We start from the raw sequence: 18,416 nt of genomic DNA on the forward strand, positions 1-18,416 counted from the left end.
TCACATCCTTTTTTTCCTTCTTTTTTTAATCTAACCATCACTGAAACTTTGTGATAAAGATCTAGGTACTGACCCTTGACTGTGCATAAATCAGCAATCATGGGGATTAATTTTTTTATTAAAATAAATAAATAAATCTGAGGGCAATTCACAAGATAAAATTATAACAAACAACTAGTTGCAATTGTAAAGAAATGGCCAGCTTTTAACTACTTAATTTTTCAACTTCAAAAGTTTAACAATTAGAAAAAACCCAAAGTTTACTTTTTTTGGAAGTGTAGGTTTTTAAAAAATGAAATCTGGCTTTCCAAGAGTCTTCCCTGACACAGCCACTCTGGGACTTTATCCTGAAGCTGCTCACATCTCTATCCTAGTTGCCGCTTGAAAAAAAAAAATCTCCATTTAAAAAATATTTAAATCCCATATTTCCCATAAAGCCCACAGTGGCAGCCAAGGGTCAGTCCCCAGGTCGCCTCTCACCCCAGGAGGTGACAAGACTCCAACCTCCTTAAATTCATCACGCTTGTTACACTGTGTGCCTTCATCATCATCATCATCACCATCATCATCATAATTTATTTATTTATACCCCGCCCATCTGGCTGGGTTTCCCCAGCCACTCTGGGCTGCTTTAAAAGCTTCCGTAAACAGGGCTGCCTTCACATGTCTTCTAAAAGTCTGGTAGTTCTTTCTCTTTGACATCTGGTGGGAGGGCGTTCCACAGGGCGGGTGCCACTACCAAGAAGGCCCTCTGCCTGGTTCCCTGTAACTTGGCTTCTCGCAGTGAGGGAACTGCCAGAAGGCCCTCGCAGCTGGACATCAGCATCTCTGCAGAACAATGGGGGTGGAGACGCTCCTTCGGGTATACTGGACCGAGGCCGTTCATACCACACCCTGGGCTCAAAAGACAACCTTTAACAGCAAACTACTACAATATACCTGAAGTGCAGGTGAAGACAACAAACCTTATCCTGGGATGTATATGGGACTCCTGTACTGTCCTGCCAAGTGTTGAAAAAGAATATTTAAAACAGTTTGGCAGGCTCCTTCAGGCACTCAGCTGAACACATGAAGACCCACCACAAGGGTGGGGGACCATTTCTCAAGGTAAGGGCCGCATTCGTTTCTGAGCGACCTGCCAGGGGTGAGCAGGGCCATGGGCAAAAGTAAGCAGGGCAACGCAGGTGAACTCCACTGTTGTACGAAAGGCTAGTCTCTACACTCAGGGCTCGTCCACGCTGGCGCTTGTCCCATACCTAGAAAGCACCGATGCAAGTGGTTTTGCCTTTCCCACAAAAATCCCGCTCTTTGGCCCTAAATCAGAACAAACAGCAATCTGCAGGAAACCTGATTGCCGTTTGATACAATTAAGCACTAAACCATGGGTTTTCCCAGGGATATGAAGCTGGGCTGGTGAGGGGTGTGGCCTGGGAGAGGGGGTGTGGCTGGGGAAAGGAGGTGTGGCCAGGGGAAAGGGGGTGTGGCCTAGGGAAATAGTATGCAGCTGATGGGGTGTGTGGCCTGGCGGGACTGGGGCAGAACAGGGTTTTTGCTGGCTTTTCCAATGGTGTTTCAAATATACGCGATTTCACTGACATGCACAGTTCCTTGGAAAGTAACCCCCATGAAAATTGGGGGGTTGCCTGTATACAAATTATTATTATCATTATAACACAAACACTAAACCTAGGGAAAACACTGTGCCTAAGGCAAAACCTGCCCACTGCCTCACAGACAGGTGTCGGGAACCTGTGGCCCTCCAGATATTGTTGGACTGCAACTCGTTATGATCCCTGACTACTACTGATCACGCTGGCTGGATGAATGGGAATTGATGTCCAACAATATCCTATGGTGGGTGGCACAGGTTCCCCAGCACTACAATAAGGGTTTCAGTGCATACTGATCTGTATACAACATTCACACAGATATGGAGTGTGCTCTAAAAAAAGTAGCCATCCTTCTAACAAGATGCATGCTCACCCCACATAAGAGGCAACAGTCGCAACATGCAGGAATGTGTCCCCTGCTACTTGTGCCACTGTACAAAGATGAGACACATGCAGAATCGCATGCAGTCTCCTCCAGGGTACAGAGAAGTACCCCTGAATTTTGTTCAGGGTTGCACAGATGTTCCCCGCTGTGTGCAACAGCATGAAGGTAGCTATGGCTATTTGTCCCATGCTCTGGGAGTTGGACAGCTACTCTCTGCAAATATGCACAGATCCGCTGGTGCTTTTAAAGAGAAGTATTCATAGACATACGGAGGACTATGAGTACAAAAGGGCCCCCTATGCCAACATTCAGAGATATGGAGAAGTAAAGCAAAGCATTATATGCAGGTATCCTGCAGTGTAACGCATATCACAGTATTAGGCAACGTTGGGAGATTATCTGAGCGTTCCCAGGGTTGTACAAATCTATCCCTTGGGGTTAACGGGTCTGAGTATAACACAGGGCTGAACAAAGAACTCTTGCCAAGCCAGCTCAGCACAAAGCCGTGTGCAGCAGCACAGAGCATGACGTACAAGGCACCAGCTCCCAGCCATCTAGACAGCACCTCACCAGCTGGGGAGATAAAATGCTGGGCACTTTGTGCAAATCATACTCCAGAATTCAACACTTCGGTGCAAGGCGAAGCAGCACAATGCTGAGCACTGTTCACAGGGCGCATCTGATCGCTATGCCGTGTGGATGGATAAACCGCACTGCACAGTGTGCAACAGAATTCTCAGAAACGTGGGCAGTTAAAAGTTTTTCTTTTCTTTTCAGCTGGTGAAATATGGCACATGGTGGAAGAACGGGAAACTTAAGAGTGCTACACCGTGCAATGAGCTGCAGCTAGGAATCCCAGGTATCCTGCAGGAACCATGTGACTGAAGCAAGACAGAGAGAAACCGAGGTGTGCAAGGAATGTACACAGCTACCAAGGCTACAGACAGCAACATTTCAGCGGCACCGGGAAGGGGGTAGGAGTTTCATGTTGCTGAGGAATACACTGCTTGCTGCAAGCGCACCGAACGTTAGGTGCATCCAAGTCGGCGTTGGGATATCTAGCCGAGCAAGTATACCACCCAGTGTGCAGCAACGGGCACAGATATACGAAGCATGGGATATACACGGATATTATACTATTCGAGCAATGTGCGCGCTTGTAGTTGGGCAACTGATAGAGGGGACTTTTAGCGCTACGCAAAAAAAGTTGGAGAGGCCTTTGCAAACTTGGGATTTCGAAGCACCAGCCAACCCAGCGTCCCGGTTCCGGGCCAACCCCGCTCCCCAACACCATCCCAGGCGGGCGCAGACCTACCGGCGGGGTCAGGGAGTTGCAGCCCGAGGCCAGTTTCACCGCTTGCCTCTTGAGCTCGGCCAGCTTGGCTTGGCAGCTTCGGCACCATCCTCCTTTGGCCGCTCTCTCGAAGTGGCCCAGCTCGCCCCCCGAGGCGGCCCCGGCGCCCTCCGGAGCGGGGCGGTTGCCGCAGCGATCTTCGGGGGCGGCGGGCTGTAGGAGCCTCTTCCGCGGCGGGAGCTCCAAGGAGAGGGGTGCCGGTTCGCGCAGGGGGCTCCCCTCGGCCACCTGTGGGAGAGAGGAAAGCGGGAGACGCGATCAGGAGGCTGCCCTGGGCGGGCGCTGCGTAAAAAGGGAGCGGGTCCCCTTTTCCTCATTCTATCTATCTCTCTTGCAAAATTCCGCTCCGGGAACGGGAAAAAGGGCAAACTTCCAGTCGTGCAAGGCCGGCGAGATCTCTCCGGGGGAGCATCGAGCTGGGTCCCAGTTGCTGCAAACAACGACCCCATCGGGAAAGGAGAGGTCACACTCACAAATGCACTTACCTCCAGCACTGGCATGTTACAGCCCGGTCCAGGGAGCGCGCAGCTTTCTCCCGGGTTCTGCAGACAAGCGGATCCCCAGTTACAAGGAGAATGCCGGCGGGCTGCAGACGCCTCCCGACCCCGAGCTCTCCTGCTGCGTGCCCATCGCCAACCAAAATTAAAAAGAAGTCGTCCCGGGACAGACGATTCCTGTTGCAGAAACGGAGCCTCGCTTCTCCTCCGCCCTCTTTTGCTACTGACTGTCTCTCACACACACACACACTTTTTTGTGCAAGCGAAATAAAGTCGTGCACTGCTTAAGAAAAACTCTGCAGCAAAACTCTCTCCGCTCCGACTCCTGTTGCTCGCTACGTGATGTTTCCTCCCATAGTGGCAAAAGCAGCGAGGAAAGTTTAGGGTTGCAAAGTTAAAGCAGCAGCCCGGGAGCGAGCTCAGAAGGGGAGGAGACGGCATCAAAGGGGAGGGAGAGGAGGAGGGAGGGACTTCACCCCCCTTCATCCCCCACCCCAGCTTCCCAAGAAACGGGATACTACTGAGTTCATGGGCAAGCGGAGCACGTGGAAACCGAGAGGAGGAGAGAGAAATGGCTCAGGTTAGCAAGCTTGCGAGTTAAACCTCCTTCGGCACTTTCCTGGCTTCCAAACCGAGGCGAGTCAATCTGGTTTGGGGTGCGGGGGTTTGCTTTTAAGAAGGCCCGCGTTTAATGGTTTGGCTGCGTACTTTGTTGCTTTTACACCGGATTTATTGGGGGCTTCCATTGGAGTAAGCAGCGTGATGGCTGGTTTTATGTATTTGCACACACCCTATGGACAGAGTTTTAATATTTCACAAAGTACTTTTATTTATAAGTGCAGAAGGGATCTATAAATGGATGTATACACACATATATAGGTAGATAAGTAAAGGTGCCTTGCACTACTTTTTTTTAAAAAATGCATTTGCTGCCTCCCACGTTGTTTTTGATGTGTTTGCAGAAATCAAAGTGATCTCTCCTGGGTCCAAACATGGACAGTGTGTATGGAGGTCCTGGGCTGCCCAGGCACTTAAAATTGAACATTGGTCTCACACATACACATATCCCATTGTCCTATATGTGATTTGTTTGGCTTGTATTGTATGGGAAGCATGGGTCAGGCATAGGTCTGCAACCCCCAAGTCATCTAGGCCGAAGCCTGCCCCTTTATTGGCAGTCAGTTCAACGCCTATATATAGGTAAAGGTAAAGGTACCCCTGCCCGTACGGGCCAGTCTTGACAGACTCTGGGGTTGTGCGCCCATCTCACTTAAGAGGCCAGGGCCAGCGCTGTCTGGAGACACTTCCGGGTCACGTGGCCAGTGTGACAAAGCTGCATCTGGCGAGCCAGCGCCGCACACGGAAACGCCGTTTACCTTCCCGCTGGTAAGCGGTCCCTATTTATCTACTTGCACCCGGGGGTGCTTTCGAACTGCTAGGTTGGCAGGCGCTGGGACCGAGCAGCGGGAGCGCACCCCGCCGCGGGGATTCGAACCGCCGACCTTTCGATCGGCAAGCCCTAGGCGCTGAGGCTTTTACCCACAGCGCCACCCGCGTCCCAACGCCTATATATACATGCCGTTTAAAAAACGGTTTGTGACTGCATTGCTAATCAATGGTTATCCAAAAGGTCACAGTAGCGGGCTTTGGAATGCGGACCCAAGAAATTTTGCTGCCTGAGGCAAAGGATAAGATGTTGTGCATTCCCCACACAGTTCTCCATACAGATGTCAACTGGACTTGCACCTGAATCTTGGCATAATAGTATTGCTGGTAGAATAGTCTCCTCTGAGGGGGCAGACCAGATTAGGGGGTCCAGGAAAAGCCATGTGGAAACAGAAGGGGATTATCGGGGGCACAAGAAGAGCAGCGCAGAACTGCTACTGTCCTCTGAGGCAATTGTCTATTTTGCCCAATGGTAGGGCCTGGACCTCATTGTAGCTTTTGAACACCCAAATAAAAGCTGGAGTGGCGCTGAGGAGGATTGTTCCAGAGTGTGTTTCTCTCTCCCTCTCTCTCTCTGAATAAGGATTCTCAAAAGTGGGAGGTCACTGGGATAGCTCAGCCAGTAGAGCACGAGACTCTTAATCTCAAGGTTGTGAGTTCAAGACCCACATTAGGCAAAAATAAATAAATTCCTGCATTGCAGGGGGTTGGACTAAATGACCCTCGTGGTCCCTTCCATCTCTACAATTCTATGTTTCTTCAGTCAGTGAGCCATAGCGTAAAAGTATGCAATTGGTGACTCCCAGCTTCTCCCTCAAATGCCAAGCTGAGAGTCAAAAGGACAACTCTCTTGTATGAGTATCTATCTGTAGTACCGCAATATGGTATCAGGGTGTTTGGAGGGAAATGTGGTGACAGCCACTAGCTTAGGAGAATTAGAACTGCAGAGCTGGTCCTCTAGTCCAGCCCTTATAATGGAGGGTGCAAGTACCATGCCAACCCTAATTGGCAGTCATTTGGCCCCTGCTTAAATACCTCCAGCAAAAGAGAAACCACTGCCTGCCTCCCAGGACGTAAAAAAGACACCGAGACAAATCCACAGAAGATTTGCCTGTCAACAGCTGTTATCCATGAGAACTAAATGGTGCATCCATGTTCTATCTCTGGATGCTGGAAGTATCTGGCTAGCCACTGTTGGAAACAGGATACTGGGTAAGATAGACCCTTGGTCTGATAGTGCTGGGTTAAGGTTATTAGGTTAGACAGCTCATACCCATGTAGACAAGATCAGATTCATTGATTCAGAACAGTTAGCATCCCCTGGTCAGGAAAAAGCTGCCCACACTGATCCAAATCATTAACCCACTCTAGCCGGCACCAACCCTCCAATATTTTAGTTCCAATACATTGTGAGACCTACATTGCCTCCCAGTACGTTTCTGAACACAATTCAAAGTATTGATGCTGACCTTTAAAGCTCTAAACGGCCTCGGTCCAATATACCTGAAGGAGCGTCTCCACCCCCATCATTCAGTCTGGACACTGTGGTCCAGCTCTGAGGGCCTTCAGACGGTTCCCTCCTTGCAAGAAGTGAGGTTGCAGGGAACCAGGCAGAGGGCCTTCTCGGTGGTGGCGCCCTCCCTGTGGAACGCCTTCCCAACAGATGTCAAGGAAATAAACAACTACCTGACTTTTAGAAGACATCTGAAGGCAGCCCTGTTTAGGGAAGTTTTTAATGGTTGATGTATTTATCACATTATTATTATTATTATTATTCTGTTGGGAGCTGCCTAGAGTGGCCAGGGAAACCCAGCCAGATGGACGAGGTATAAATAAATTATTATTAATAATTATTATTATTACTATACACACAATGGTGCTGTTTGCCACATATGCACCAGTATTAACTGCAGTCGTGAGCATGTCAAAAGAGGGGAGGCATGCATGCCCAGACAGCTGCCACAGCTTGTGTGCACGGTGTGTTTACACGCCCTAATTCTGTGATGGCCACAAACACGACTGCCCTACCAAAGTTTGCATTTGCCCTGTAGAACCACCTTGCAGCCCACCTGTCCCAAATCATGGCCTCCTGGGTGACTGCCAAGAGCTCGTGTCCACTTCTGAAGCCCCAAAGCAAGATTTGTTCAGTCATTTGCATTCAGCTTAGCGCAGGGGGCAGGGGACCTCTCTCAACTCAGGGGCCATATTTCCTTTCTGGGGACCAGCGGCAAAACAGGCAGAGTGACACATAGACATTTCGTCTGTATGCGGTAGGCTGATAAAAAGGATAAAGGTACCCCTGACCGTTAGGTCCAGTCGCAGACGACTCTGGGGTCGCAGCGCTCATCTTGCTCTATAGGCCGAGAGAGCCGGCGTTTGTCCGCAGACAGCTTCCGGGTCATGTGGCCAGCAGGACTAAGCCGCTCCTGGTGAACCAGAGCAGTGCACGGAAACGGCATTTACCTTCCCGCCAGAGTGGTACGTATTTATCTACTTGCACTTTGACGTGCTTTCGAACTGCTAGGTGAGCAGGAGCAGGGACCGAGCAACGGGAGCTCACCCCGTCGCGGGGATTCGAACTGCCGACCTTCTGATCAGCAAGCCCTAGGCTCTGCCTGAGCACAAATTCAACACATCCCTCTCTCTCTACTTCCACCCAAGAAAGCAAGGACACATTTCAAGTAGCCCAATTAGGGTGTGGAGCAAGCCCATGCAGGGTGTGTCCCGGGGAGATAGGGTGTGACTGGGGAGCATCTCAAGGGGCTGGATAGACTCAGGGGTCCACATTTGACATCCCCCCCAGGCCTGAAGATCCCCATCTTTGGTTTCAGCAGGTCAGAAAGTGTTTAAAGCAGTTCTATTGGGAGGTGTGTTGACGCTAGCACTGCTACCTTTAGCAAGAGGTAGGGTGTCTCCCATTGGGTCCCGGCCCCTGCAAACTTCCAGCCCGGCCATCAACAATGTGTCTTAGGGTCTACCCCTTTCTCCAGTTGCTAAGAGTAAGTGGGGGCCAGTCAACCTTTCCCCCCTTTTTTTGCCAATAAGTCATTCTGAAGAAGATATGTGGACACCAGCCTCAGAGCAATTCACTCTCTGGCATTTTGTCTCCCACGAAAGCTGCACTCTTCCATACTTTACTTGGAAGCAAGTCCTGTAGAATCACAGCAGTACTACCCTGAACATGCCTGATCTTGGCTGCTCTCGGAAGCTAAGCAGGGTCAGGCCTGGTTAGAACCTGGACGGGAGACCTCATGGGTTCCACAGGCTTTTCCTCTTTGGGAGTCAGTGTGGTATAGTGATTATAGTGTTAGACTGGGACCTGGGTTCAGATCCCCACTCGGCTGTGGAGCTCACTGGGTGACCTTGGAAGTCAATGCTTGTCAGCCAAACCTATAATTGGAATTCAATGAGGAGAGGAAGACCCATATATGCCAACTTTTGCTCTTTAGAGATAAAGGTGGGATGCAGACGCAATAAGTAAGTACCTAAAACTGATGAGACTTACTTCTGAGTAAACCCACATAGAATTGGACTGTATGGGAAGCGTCAAACCTTGCCCTTAGATTTTAAGAGTAAGTTTAAGGGAACTTTTGGCCTCTCCAGATCTTTGCTGAAATGCAACTCCCATCATCCCTGGTCATGCTTGCTAGGGCTGATGGGAGTTGTAGTACAGCGAAATCCAGAGGGGCAAAGTTTGGTTGCCCAGCCCTGATCTACATGAATGAGAGTCGAGGTCTTTGCAAAGTCACACACCATCCCATTATTCTCATCAGAGAGCCAGGATTGGCTCCCGCTCCCTGTCGAGTGTAACACAGCAGCCAATTGGGTTTGCTGCCTCTGGATGTATACAACAGCCTTTATTCTAGACTGGCAGCTGCAGTCCGCAATCCGGGAAACAAGATGGCTTTAGTGAAAGGCATTTGCTGATAACCCCGGCAGAATGGATGGGATGGCCCTGATTCCACAGGTAATGTCATAGAATCATGGAATTGTAGAGTTGGAGGAGTTATCTAATCCAACTCACTGCAATGCAGGAAACTCAGCGAAAGCATCCGTGACAGATGGCCACCCAACCTCTGGTTAAAAACCTCCAAGGAAGGAGAGTCCACAGCCAAACAGCTCTTAATGTCAGAAAGTTCTTCCTGATGTGTGTCCAGTTCTGGGCACCACAGTTCAAGAAGGACACGGACAAACTGGAAGGTGTCCAGAGGAGGGCAACCAAAATGGTCAAAGGCCTGGAAACGATGCCTTATGAGGAACGGCTAAGGGAGCTGGGCATGTTTAGCCTGGAGAAGAGGAGGTTAAGGGGTGATATGATAGCCATGTTCAAATATATAAAAGGATGTCACATAGAGGAGGGAGAAAGGTTGTTTTCTGCTGCTCCAGAGAAGCGGACACGGAGCAATGGATCCAAACTACAAGAAAGAAGATTCCACCTAAACATTAGGAAGAACTTCCTGACAGTAAGAGCTGTTCGACAGTGGAATTTGCTGCCAAGGAGTGTGGTGGAGTCTCCTTCTTTGGAGGTCTTTAAGCAGAGGCTTGACAACCATATGTCAGGAGTGCTCTGATGGTGTTTCCTGCTTGGCAGGGGGTTGGACTCGATGGCCCTTGTGGTCTCTTCCAACTCTATGATTCTATGATTCTATGTTTAGTTGGAATCTCCTTCCTTGTAACTCAAAGCCATTGGTTCAGAGCAGGAGGAAACAAGCTTGCTCCATCTTCTTTTAAGACATTTGAAGATGGCTATCATATCTCCTCTCAGTCTCCTCTTTTCATGGCCGGTCCCTCGCTTGAGCGCAACCCATTTATTTATTTATTAATAATTTAATTTATTTTATTTATTATTTATTTATTTATCGCACCTTTTTAAATAAATGGATACATAAATAAAAATGCAGTAAAGGGTACAAGGAGGCAGAAAGCACCCATCATCCGACTGCGTATCGGGCATCATCCCGTGTTCGGTGGCAGAGCAGATGTTTTACATCAAGCATGGGGAACTGGCATCCTTCCAGATGTTGCTGGAGTGCAGGTCCCACCATCCCTTGCCAATTGCCCGCGCCATCTGGAGCGGATGGAAGTAGGAAAGCATGGTCCTGGATAGCGTAGTGTACTGGTTAGAGCGTCCAACTGGGAGCTGGGGAAATCACGGGTCAAATACCCACTCAGTCATGAGGTTCGCTGGGTGACCTTGGGCACACTCTGGCTAACCTACCTCACAGGTTTTTGGTAAGGATAAAATGGGGGGGGGGTTATGGGGGTGGAGAACAATGCATGCCACCTTTCAGCTCCTTGGAGGGAAATATAATAATAATAATAATAATAATAATAATAATAATAATAATAATAATTAGAAGGCCTTGGTTCCTCCGCCATTTTTTACATGCACAAATCTTAGATCCAATCTCTAGTTAAAAGGATCATGTAGTGGCAGGAAAAGCCCTTCTCTGCCTGAGACCTTGGAGAACAATTGAATGTCACTACGTGGACAAATATTCTGTCTTTTTCTTCAAAACATGGCTGAACTTTGCAGTGGGGCATGGGTGGGTGGGGAGATCTGCGTCAACCCCAGCAACAGTGGGAAAACCGTCTCCCTGGCATGCCTACCCCCTGTTCCTGGACCTTTCAAGGAATACAGCTTGGAAGAAACTGTTTTGTGCCCTCCTGCCCCCACCTTAAAGAGCCGGGTCAGTGTGATGGGTCAAGGCGTCGACCTGGGACCTCGTTCGGCCACGAAGCTCACCCGCCGTGCGACTTTACGACCAGTTGCAACCTTTTCTCCTAACCTACCTCACAGGGTTGTTGTGAGACCCAACAGAATCTGCCAGTGCACCCGCAACAAGGCTTTGGGGTTGCACTGGCCCCCCAAAAAGGGCCGACAAATTTAATAAATAAATGTTCTGTGGTAGATATGCAGGACTTCCTTTGGTTTTGAAAGGAACTTTTACCAACTGCATTCATTGTCTTAAAAAGAAAACTTCAGGTGAGTGATTTCAGGCTGTCAGGAGAGTCCTCCTTCTTTCTTCTTACCCACTGGGGCTGCCTCTGACTGATTTCAAGCTTGCTCAAAAGTAAAGCGAGTTAAGGCGGCTATTGGCTAAGCGTAAGCCAATGAGAAGGAGCTGGATCAGGACAGCAGCACTTATAGCCCGATATTCCATTCTCACTGCGGTCTTCAGGACCCTTTGCAATAGGATGCCTGAGCCACACACAGCCTTGCACCTCTCCTTACAGCACAGAGTCTCCATTGCCAAACGAACTCCTTGCGAGATCTGCCTGTTCTCTCTGCCTGCCCCCCCCCCTTCTCCTCGCAAATGAATTGATGGAGATGATTTCTACAGAGGAGCCCTGACCTGCCAGCTGGAGAAATTAGCATAGTGAACTAATTGCCTAGTCAGCTGCTGTTTCCTATTGTTTTGTTTTGAAATCCACCCTTAAAAGAAAAACAGTTCTGCCAGATTTTCTGCATGGGGAGCCGATGTGATGAGCCAATGCCCTGGGCCCTGCTTGTGAGCTCCCCAGAGATCATCTGGTTGGCCAGGATGAGACCAGGATGTTGGACTTAGCTGGGCCATGGGCCCGATCCGACAGACACTATTTATGTTCAAAGTTCCATCTCATAGAATCATAGAGTTTGAAAGGGCCCCTGCGGTTCATTGCAGCATCAGAAAAAGCTACTGCTATTGTAGGCTGCATCAACAGAAGTCTGGTGCCTAGGTCAAGGGAAGTCACAAAGTCACTCTATTCTGCCTTGGTCAGACCACACCTGGAATACTGTGTCCAGTTCTGGGCACCACAATTTATGAAGGATTATTGACAAGCTGGAACGTGTGCAGAGGAGGGCGACCAATCTGATCAGAGGTCTGGAAATCAAGCCTTATGAGGAGCGGTTGAGGGAGCTGGGTATGTCTAACCTGGAAAAGAGGAGATATGATCGCCATCTTCGAATCTCTAAAGGGCTGTCTTGTGGAAGTTGGAGGGTAGGACTCGAACCAGTGGCTTCAAGTCACAAGAAAGGAGGTTCCGACTCAACATCAGGAGGAACTTTCTGACAGTAAGAGCTCATGATCTGAATTTACTCCCGTTAAGTTACACAAAGCATGGCCAATGTGGTGCCGCCAAGATGCTGTGGACTACAACTCCCATCAGCCCCTGCCATCACGGAAATTGGTCAGGGATGATGGGAACTGCAGTTCAGCAGCATCTGCAGAGCCACAGGTTCCCTTCTCATGCATGGCAGCCATTTTTAATGAATGCATATGGGGTTAAGGGTTTGCCCTGAGTTTGTCCCCTGCACACATCATCTTTGCAGTTTTGAGCGCTGACCAGGAAGCTGAACATCGCCTCTCTGTAAAACTTCTCTGGTTTCTGGCTGAACCATTCGCACGTGCTTGATTTCTCCCCACCACGGGCTATCAGTGGCTACCAGCCATGACGGCTGTGCCCTGCCTTCGCAGTTGGAGACAGCGATGTTTCTGAACACTAGTTGCTGGAAACTACAGGGGGGGTAAGAGAGGTCTTGTGTTCGAATCCTGATTGCGAGTTTCTCACAGGCATCCGGCTGACCACTCTGAGAACAGGATACTGGACTAGATGGGCTATTGGCCCAGATCCTGCAGGCTCTTCTTTTGTTCTTACAGCTGCACGTGTGAACGGACTGCAATCTGGGGAGAAACATCCCTTTGCAAGTGAGGCAAAGCAGTGGGGAAGTTTCTGCCAGTGGAATTTGACCTGAGATACTGGCCACCGCTGGACGTTGCAGTCACCCAGAGACGCACGTGTAAACCGGCTCGATGCCAGAGGCACCCAGCGGTTTGACCTGATTTCAAGCATCCCAGCGAGGCGAGCAACACTCTTTGAATTCTTCCAGAGCAAAGTGAGCTCGTGCGGCTGCTAGAATTTGTAGCTACTGCTGCAATTACACGTTTGAGAAATCCTTTTCTTAGCTCTCTTTTTTTTGCGGGGTGGGGGAGAGAAGAGAAGAGAGGCGTGCCACTAAATTGGCTCAACCGCAGAGTCGAGGTAAAAAGGCTGAGACTTCCCTCGCGATGAGCGTTGCAATCTGCTGCTGGCGGTTCTCCGGTCCCTGTTACTAGAGCGCCATCTGCCGGTCGCGCGTGGCTCTGCAGCTGCCCGGCTGGAGAAAATTAAGCCATCTCTCTGCATTGGGCGCGCGTCGAGGGGTCCCCAGGACCAGATCTTCTAGTTCAACGCTGCCGGTCAGCCTCGCCCGAATAGCGGAGCCCACCAGCCCTCAGGAGCTCCTTCCTCGCCCCATAACCAGCACAGGCGCCTCATTCCCATCGGCAATCCATCCAGGGGCTGTGCCCAATACTAGGTAGCAAGCGCACCTGTTCAAATTTTTTTTGGGGGGGGGGGTCTTTTTTCTCGCCTTCATTGTTGCTAGCCATAAGCGCGCCCGCATCCCTGAAACGGGCCAAAGCGTCCGGGCCAGGCGCCAATGCTCTCCCCCCTCAAGGCGCAGCCTACAAGGATGCCCCGACCCCCTTGGCCACGTCTGGGCGGAGGAGACCCGACGCTCCCAAGCGTGCATGGATTGAAGAAGGCGGGCGCTCCCGGGCTGGCGTCTAACTTTAATCCGTCGAGGGGAAAGCGGGGCGGTGGAGACGCCCAGGCTGCTCGTGGGCGGGGGGGCGACTCCGCCTTCACTCTTGAGCCGTAGGGCTAGCTCGGGCAACCCTCAGAAGCGTCCCCGCCTCCTGCCTCCCCCTGTCGCCGTCCAAACTCCATCAAGCGCGATCGTGGCTTGCTTTCGCTCCACTTCCCTCGGCGCGCCAACACCCAGGCGCCTCGGCCGCTCCCTCTCGCTCGCCCCCGCTCTCTCACACACCCTCCATACACGCGAGTCCCCTGAGGCAACGTGGGAAGGGCACGCTCTCTCCACCCGCTAGTCCCATCTCCCCCACCAGCCCCCAACCCTCCTTCCACCACCACCCCCCGCTCTCCTCTTCCAACCTCCTCGAAGTAGCCCACCCCGGAAAAACCCACAGCCATCGCACCCCACCCCTCGCGTCCTCCCCCCGTTCTTAGCCTGGCGGCGTCTGCAAATGTGGCACTTCGGATCCAATTTGCGAGAGCAGCAGGCAAGGAGCGTTAAGAGGCGCCAAGCCAGGCTGGTGTAGCCATGAGGGAGCGTGGGGCGGGGGCCGCTGGCATTTCCAGGCTAAGTAAGCCCCCTCCTGGACCAACTCCCGTCCAACAACGCCTTGGCTCAGCGCCGATAAAATAATCACCGGGAAGCACGCGCTTCTGAGCATGGACAGAATGCCTTTATCTCCACCGCGGAATAAACATCAGGGTTAGGATTTTTTTTAAATAAAAAAAAGTGGGAAGGGGGTGTGTCTTGAACCCCAGCAGTTCATCAGATCCTAAAAGAAGGAGGCTCTTGCACCAATGCACCCCTGTGCAAACCGGCTCAACGCTCAGCTCCGGAGACCAGAGACACGTGCGCGCAGCCCTCCTTCAGGTGGTTAAATGAAACTTTCCGTAGGGAACTGAGAACTGAAAAGGCGGGTGCTAGAGGATCCCGGCGAGGCGATCCCTGGTGGCATTCTGCCCGGTGCGCAGCTGGGGCGGGGTCTTTCCATTAGCTCTGCTTCCCGTCCAGGCTTCCTTTCCCCCGCCGCCGCCCAGTTAAACATCGCCTGCCTCGCATCCGCGCCTAAGAACAGCCGTGCCAGGAACAGACCCAGCCTACTCCGGAGCGCAGGAGGCCGCCGGCAACTCGCTCAAAGACCCCATGTGCCAGAGAGCCGGCGGGTTACAGAAGCCTGCCTGGACTCCCAAGGTCCCATTATCGCCATTGCTTGTGGGAATAATCCGAGAAGGATTCCGCAGCGATTCTCTCGCTCTTTCTGGCGCTCGAGCTACACGCGCTTCCACCTACCGAGCGCTGTCCCTGGTGCTGAAAGCGCGTCGGCGCCACCAAAGGACCCATTCCTTATTCCTAGGCACACAAAAGTCCACAACTGCTTCTACTTTCTCTCTGTGTGTGTCTCCCTCACCTGGCTTATTTATTACCACGCTCTCTTTAAGTTTTTGCTCCATGTGCGCGGCCTAAAAATGCAAAGTCCGAAGTAAGGTGCCTGCGGCTTGTTGGAGTCCTTAAAAGCCACCCTCCAGCCACCCACCTACCCAGACCGTGTCTTACCTTGCCTTTCCTCCTGAGAAGATGGCTGGTAAATCCGAAGATGATCTCGGAATCCAAGCAGAGAGCTCCGATTTCCAGCAAACTGGAGTTTTTCCTAGTAGCATTGGGAGGCTCCGTCGATTTTTGAAAAGCCATAGTTTTTAGTTGTTTGGGGGCAGCGGGGGAGTTAACCTCTCCGGCTCCCTGAGCAATATCCAAGGGATGGCAGGGGTAGGGGACGGTGTCACGCCTTCATGGTCCTTTGCTGAGACGCGCCTCTGCTGTGGGTGAGGATCCAAAGGCTACCCAGCTCCGCTCGCTCTTCCTTTCCCTCGTTCTGAGCCTCTCAGCAGCGCACCTTGCGGGAACAACCTCCTGTAGGAACGGCAGCGGCTCCTCTCCGCGTCCCGCGCAGATTTTATCCTCTCCCAGGTCGACTCCAACAGGCAAGACAGAACCCCCTCTGCCATCAGCTAGCCGGGGCTGAGAAGGTGCGCTCTTGAGGGCTTAAGGAAGGGGTTGGGTTAGCCACAGCTGCCTTTCACTACACGCACACACTCCGCAGTTGTAGATTGGGGCGCAAATATCCAGGAAGCTCAATCTGTGATGCTGATGGTGCTGAGAGGATTAAGGTGGGGAGCGAGTTGAAGAGTTTGGAAGGAAACAAAGAAATCACTTTCCAAATCTGGGCAGAGCGCAGCTCCAGGGAACGGCGGGGGTGTGCTTTAGGTGAGCTCCTCCAGAACAAGCGCGCCGCCCATCCATCCGAGCTCCCTTTGGCCGCCACCACGGGTCCTACTTCCCCACCCACCACCCCGTCCCTGCTTTCCCTCGGAGTCGCTGTCCAGCAGCTGATCAGCCTCGCTGAGCGCACCCTGGAGGCTGGCGCAGGGAGAAGGAGGAGGAGGAGGCGGCGGCGACGGCAGCGGCAGCGGCAGCAGCGATAGCCCAGCCCATGCTCACTCTGCTCCGCCAAGCAGCAAAGTTGCCCGCCTGGCCAGGCTCGAGTCGGCGGCTTTCTCTCTGGCGCTGCTATACCGCGGCCAGGAGGCAAGACCGGTCCCTGCTCCAGCCAGCGCTGGTTCTGAGGCGCGCTCTGCTTGCCTAGCTAGAAGGAGCCCTGATCGCAGCCCCTGCCGCAGGGCTGGGGGGAGGGGGGGCGAGGAGCCACCAGCCCCCCCTTCTCCAAGCCAATCTCCTCCCCCCCACACCCACCCACCCTTTCCAAACGCAGCTGCCTTCGGTGACATCAGCTAGCAGTGACAAACAGACAGACAGATAGCGCCACGGTGCACTGAAGGGGGAAGAGCAGGATCGATCGGCTTCCAAGGCTGGGGAGAGAAAGGGAGGAGTGGGGGGGCTGCAGAGAGTGGGGGGAGCTCCATTCGGAGCATTGATCCCTTCTTCAAGACACCCCACCCCTCCAGTCCCCGCGCGTATGCTGAAAATGAGTTGAATGAGCTGTTTAGCCCAGCTTGGCACTGGAGGTGTGGGGAGAGAGAGGATGTGGCGCGCAGCGAGGAATCGCCAACTTAATCCTCTTAACTTGGGCATTCATTGCTGGCACTTCCAAGGAGCGCTGGAGCAAGAAGTAATCTCGGTGCCATTCCGAGTCCTTTCTGCTGGAGCTAATCGACCCTCGCTCCCCAACGTGAAGATATTTGACAGGGAGAAGCCACTACGGTCTTCCAGCTGCAGCGTGTCCTTGGGTTCATCCGTGCCCGCATGCTTCTCCCCCTTAACAAGCATCACGTGAAAAGACGTGAACGTGTGAATGGGCCATTGCGACATCAAACACGGCAGGCACAGCTTTTCCCCTCTTCTCTCGCCTGAGATGCTCTTTAGTGGACACAGGTTCTCGTGTTCACCATGTGAGCCAGTGTTGCCTAATGGTTAGAGTGCTGGAACTAGGACCTGGGAGACCAAGGTTCGAATTCCCCCACTCGCCCATGAAGCTCACTGTGTGACCTTGGGCTAGCCGCCATCACTTAGCCTAACCTACCTCACAGGGTTGTTGTGAGGATGCAATAGGGAGCAGGAGAACCATGAACACCACCTTAAGATCCTTGGAAGAAAAAAAAGGTGGTCCATATAAAGGTAATAAATAAACAAAATAAATAAATAAGTGTAGAAAAACCCACATGAGTGAACCAGCCATTTGTTCCAGGTTACACGGATGACTTTGGGTCGTTTCTCTGAGGTAGTCTATTTTTAAGTTTTTATGTGTTTATATGCGTATTGCACTTTTAAACTTAAAATCCATTGTTGTACAGTTGTACCTCAGGTTACATATGCTTCAGGTTACATACGCTTCAGGTTACAGACTCCACTAACCCAGAAATAGTGCTTCAGGTTAAGAACTTTGCTTCAGGATGAGAACAGAAATCGTGCTCTGGCGGCGCGGCGGCAGCAGGAGGCCCCATTAGCTAAAGTGGTGCTTCAGGTTAAGAACAGTTTCAGGTTAAGAACGGACCTCCAGAACGAATTAAGTACTTAACCCAATGTACCACTGTATTTGATATGTTTTCCTTCTGTTGGGGGTCGCCAGTCTTTCTGGGCGAAACTTTTGTGGGCACCCCACAGCCAAGAAAACACCACAACCTAGTCTACATGGCACAACAGAATGCTTCTTTTAAGCCTGATTTTATGGGGGGGGGGGAGGCATGAATATCATGTTGTCAATCCTTGTTCTAGTTTCTAAAAAGAGGGTTGATCAAAGTTTTGCTCCCTCTCAGCTGGCTTAGGCTTGGGGTGGTTATTAGGCAGACAGAGAGGAAGGACTGAATGAGGGTTGGTGGGAACTGTGTTTGCCCTGATGGGCCAGCCTTCACTGCTTTCAGTGCAAGCTTGATTGAAGCTCTGTTACCTTTCCCTGCTCACAGAAACAGTCAGAGCACCACGTGCTTAGAATAATAGAACTATAGAGTAAAGCAATGACAAACCTAGACAGCATCTTAAAAAGCAGAGACAT

At 51.5% G+C, this 18,416-nt stretch overlaps 1 protein-coding gene across 2 annotated transcripts in view; it reads right to left on the reverse strand.

Moving 5' to 3' along the window:
- Positions 1-15,625, reverse strand: part of KIF26A (kinesin family member 26A) — a 156,050-nt gene extending 140,425 nt beyond the window's left edge. Inside the window, exons 1-2 of one of the 2 annotated variants that reach the window (XM_083730385.1) lie at positions 15,467-15,625; positions 3,311-3,577 (exon numbers count right to left, since the gene is read on the reverse strand). In XM_083730385.1, the coding sequence (XP_083586511.1) occupies positions 3,311-3,577; positions 15,467-15,601 (402 nt within the window). In that variant the 5' untranslated portion in view covers positions 15,602-15,625. Of the gene's footprint in view, positions 1-3,310; positions 3,578-3,834; positions 4,263-15,466 lie in introns of those variants that run through there. The other variant, XM_083730386.1, reaches the window with a different exon arrangement.
- Positions 15,626-18,416: the final 2,791 nt, after the last annotated feature.

The sequence above is a fragment of the Podarcis gaigeae genome (genome assembly GCF_964106915.1).
Source record: "Podarcis gaigeae genome assembly, chromosome: 1".
NCBI lineage: Eukaryota > Metazoa > Chordata > Lepidosauria > Squamata > Lacertidae > Podarcis > Podarcis gaigeae.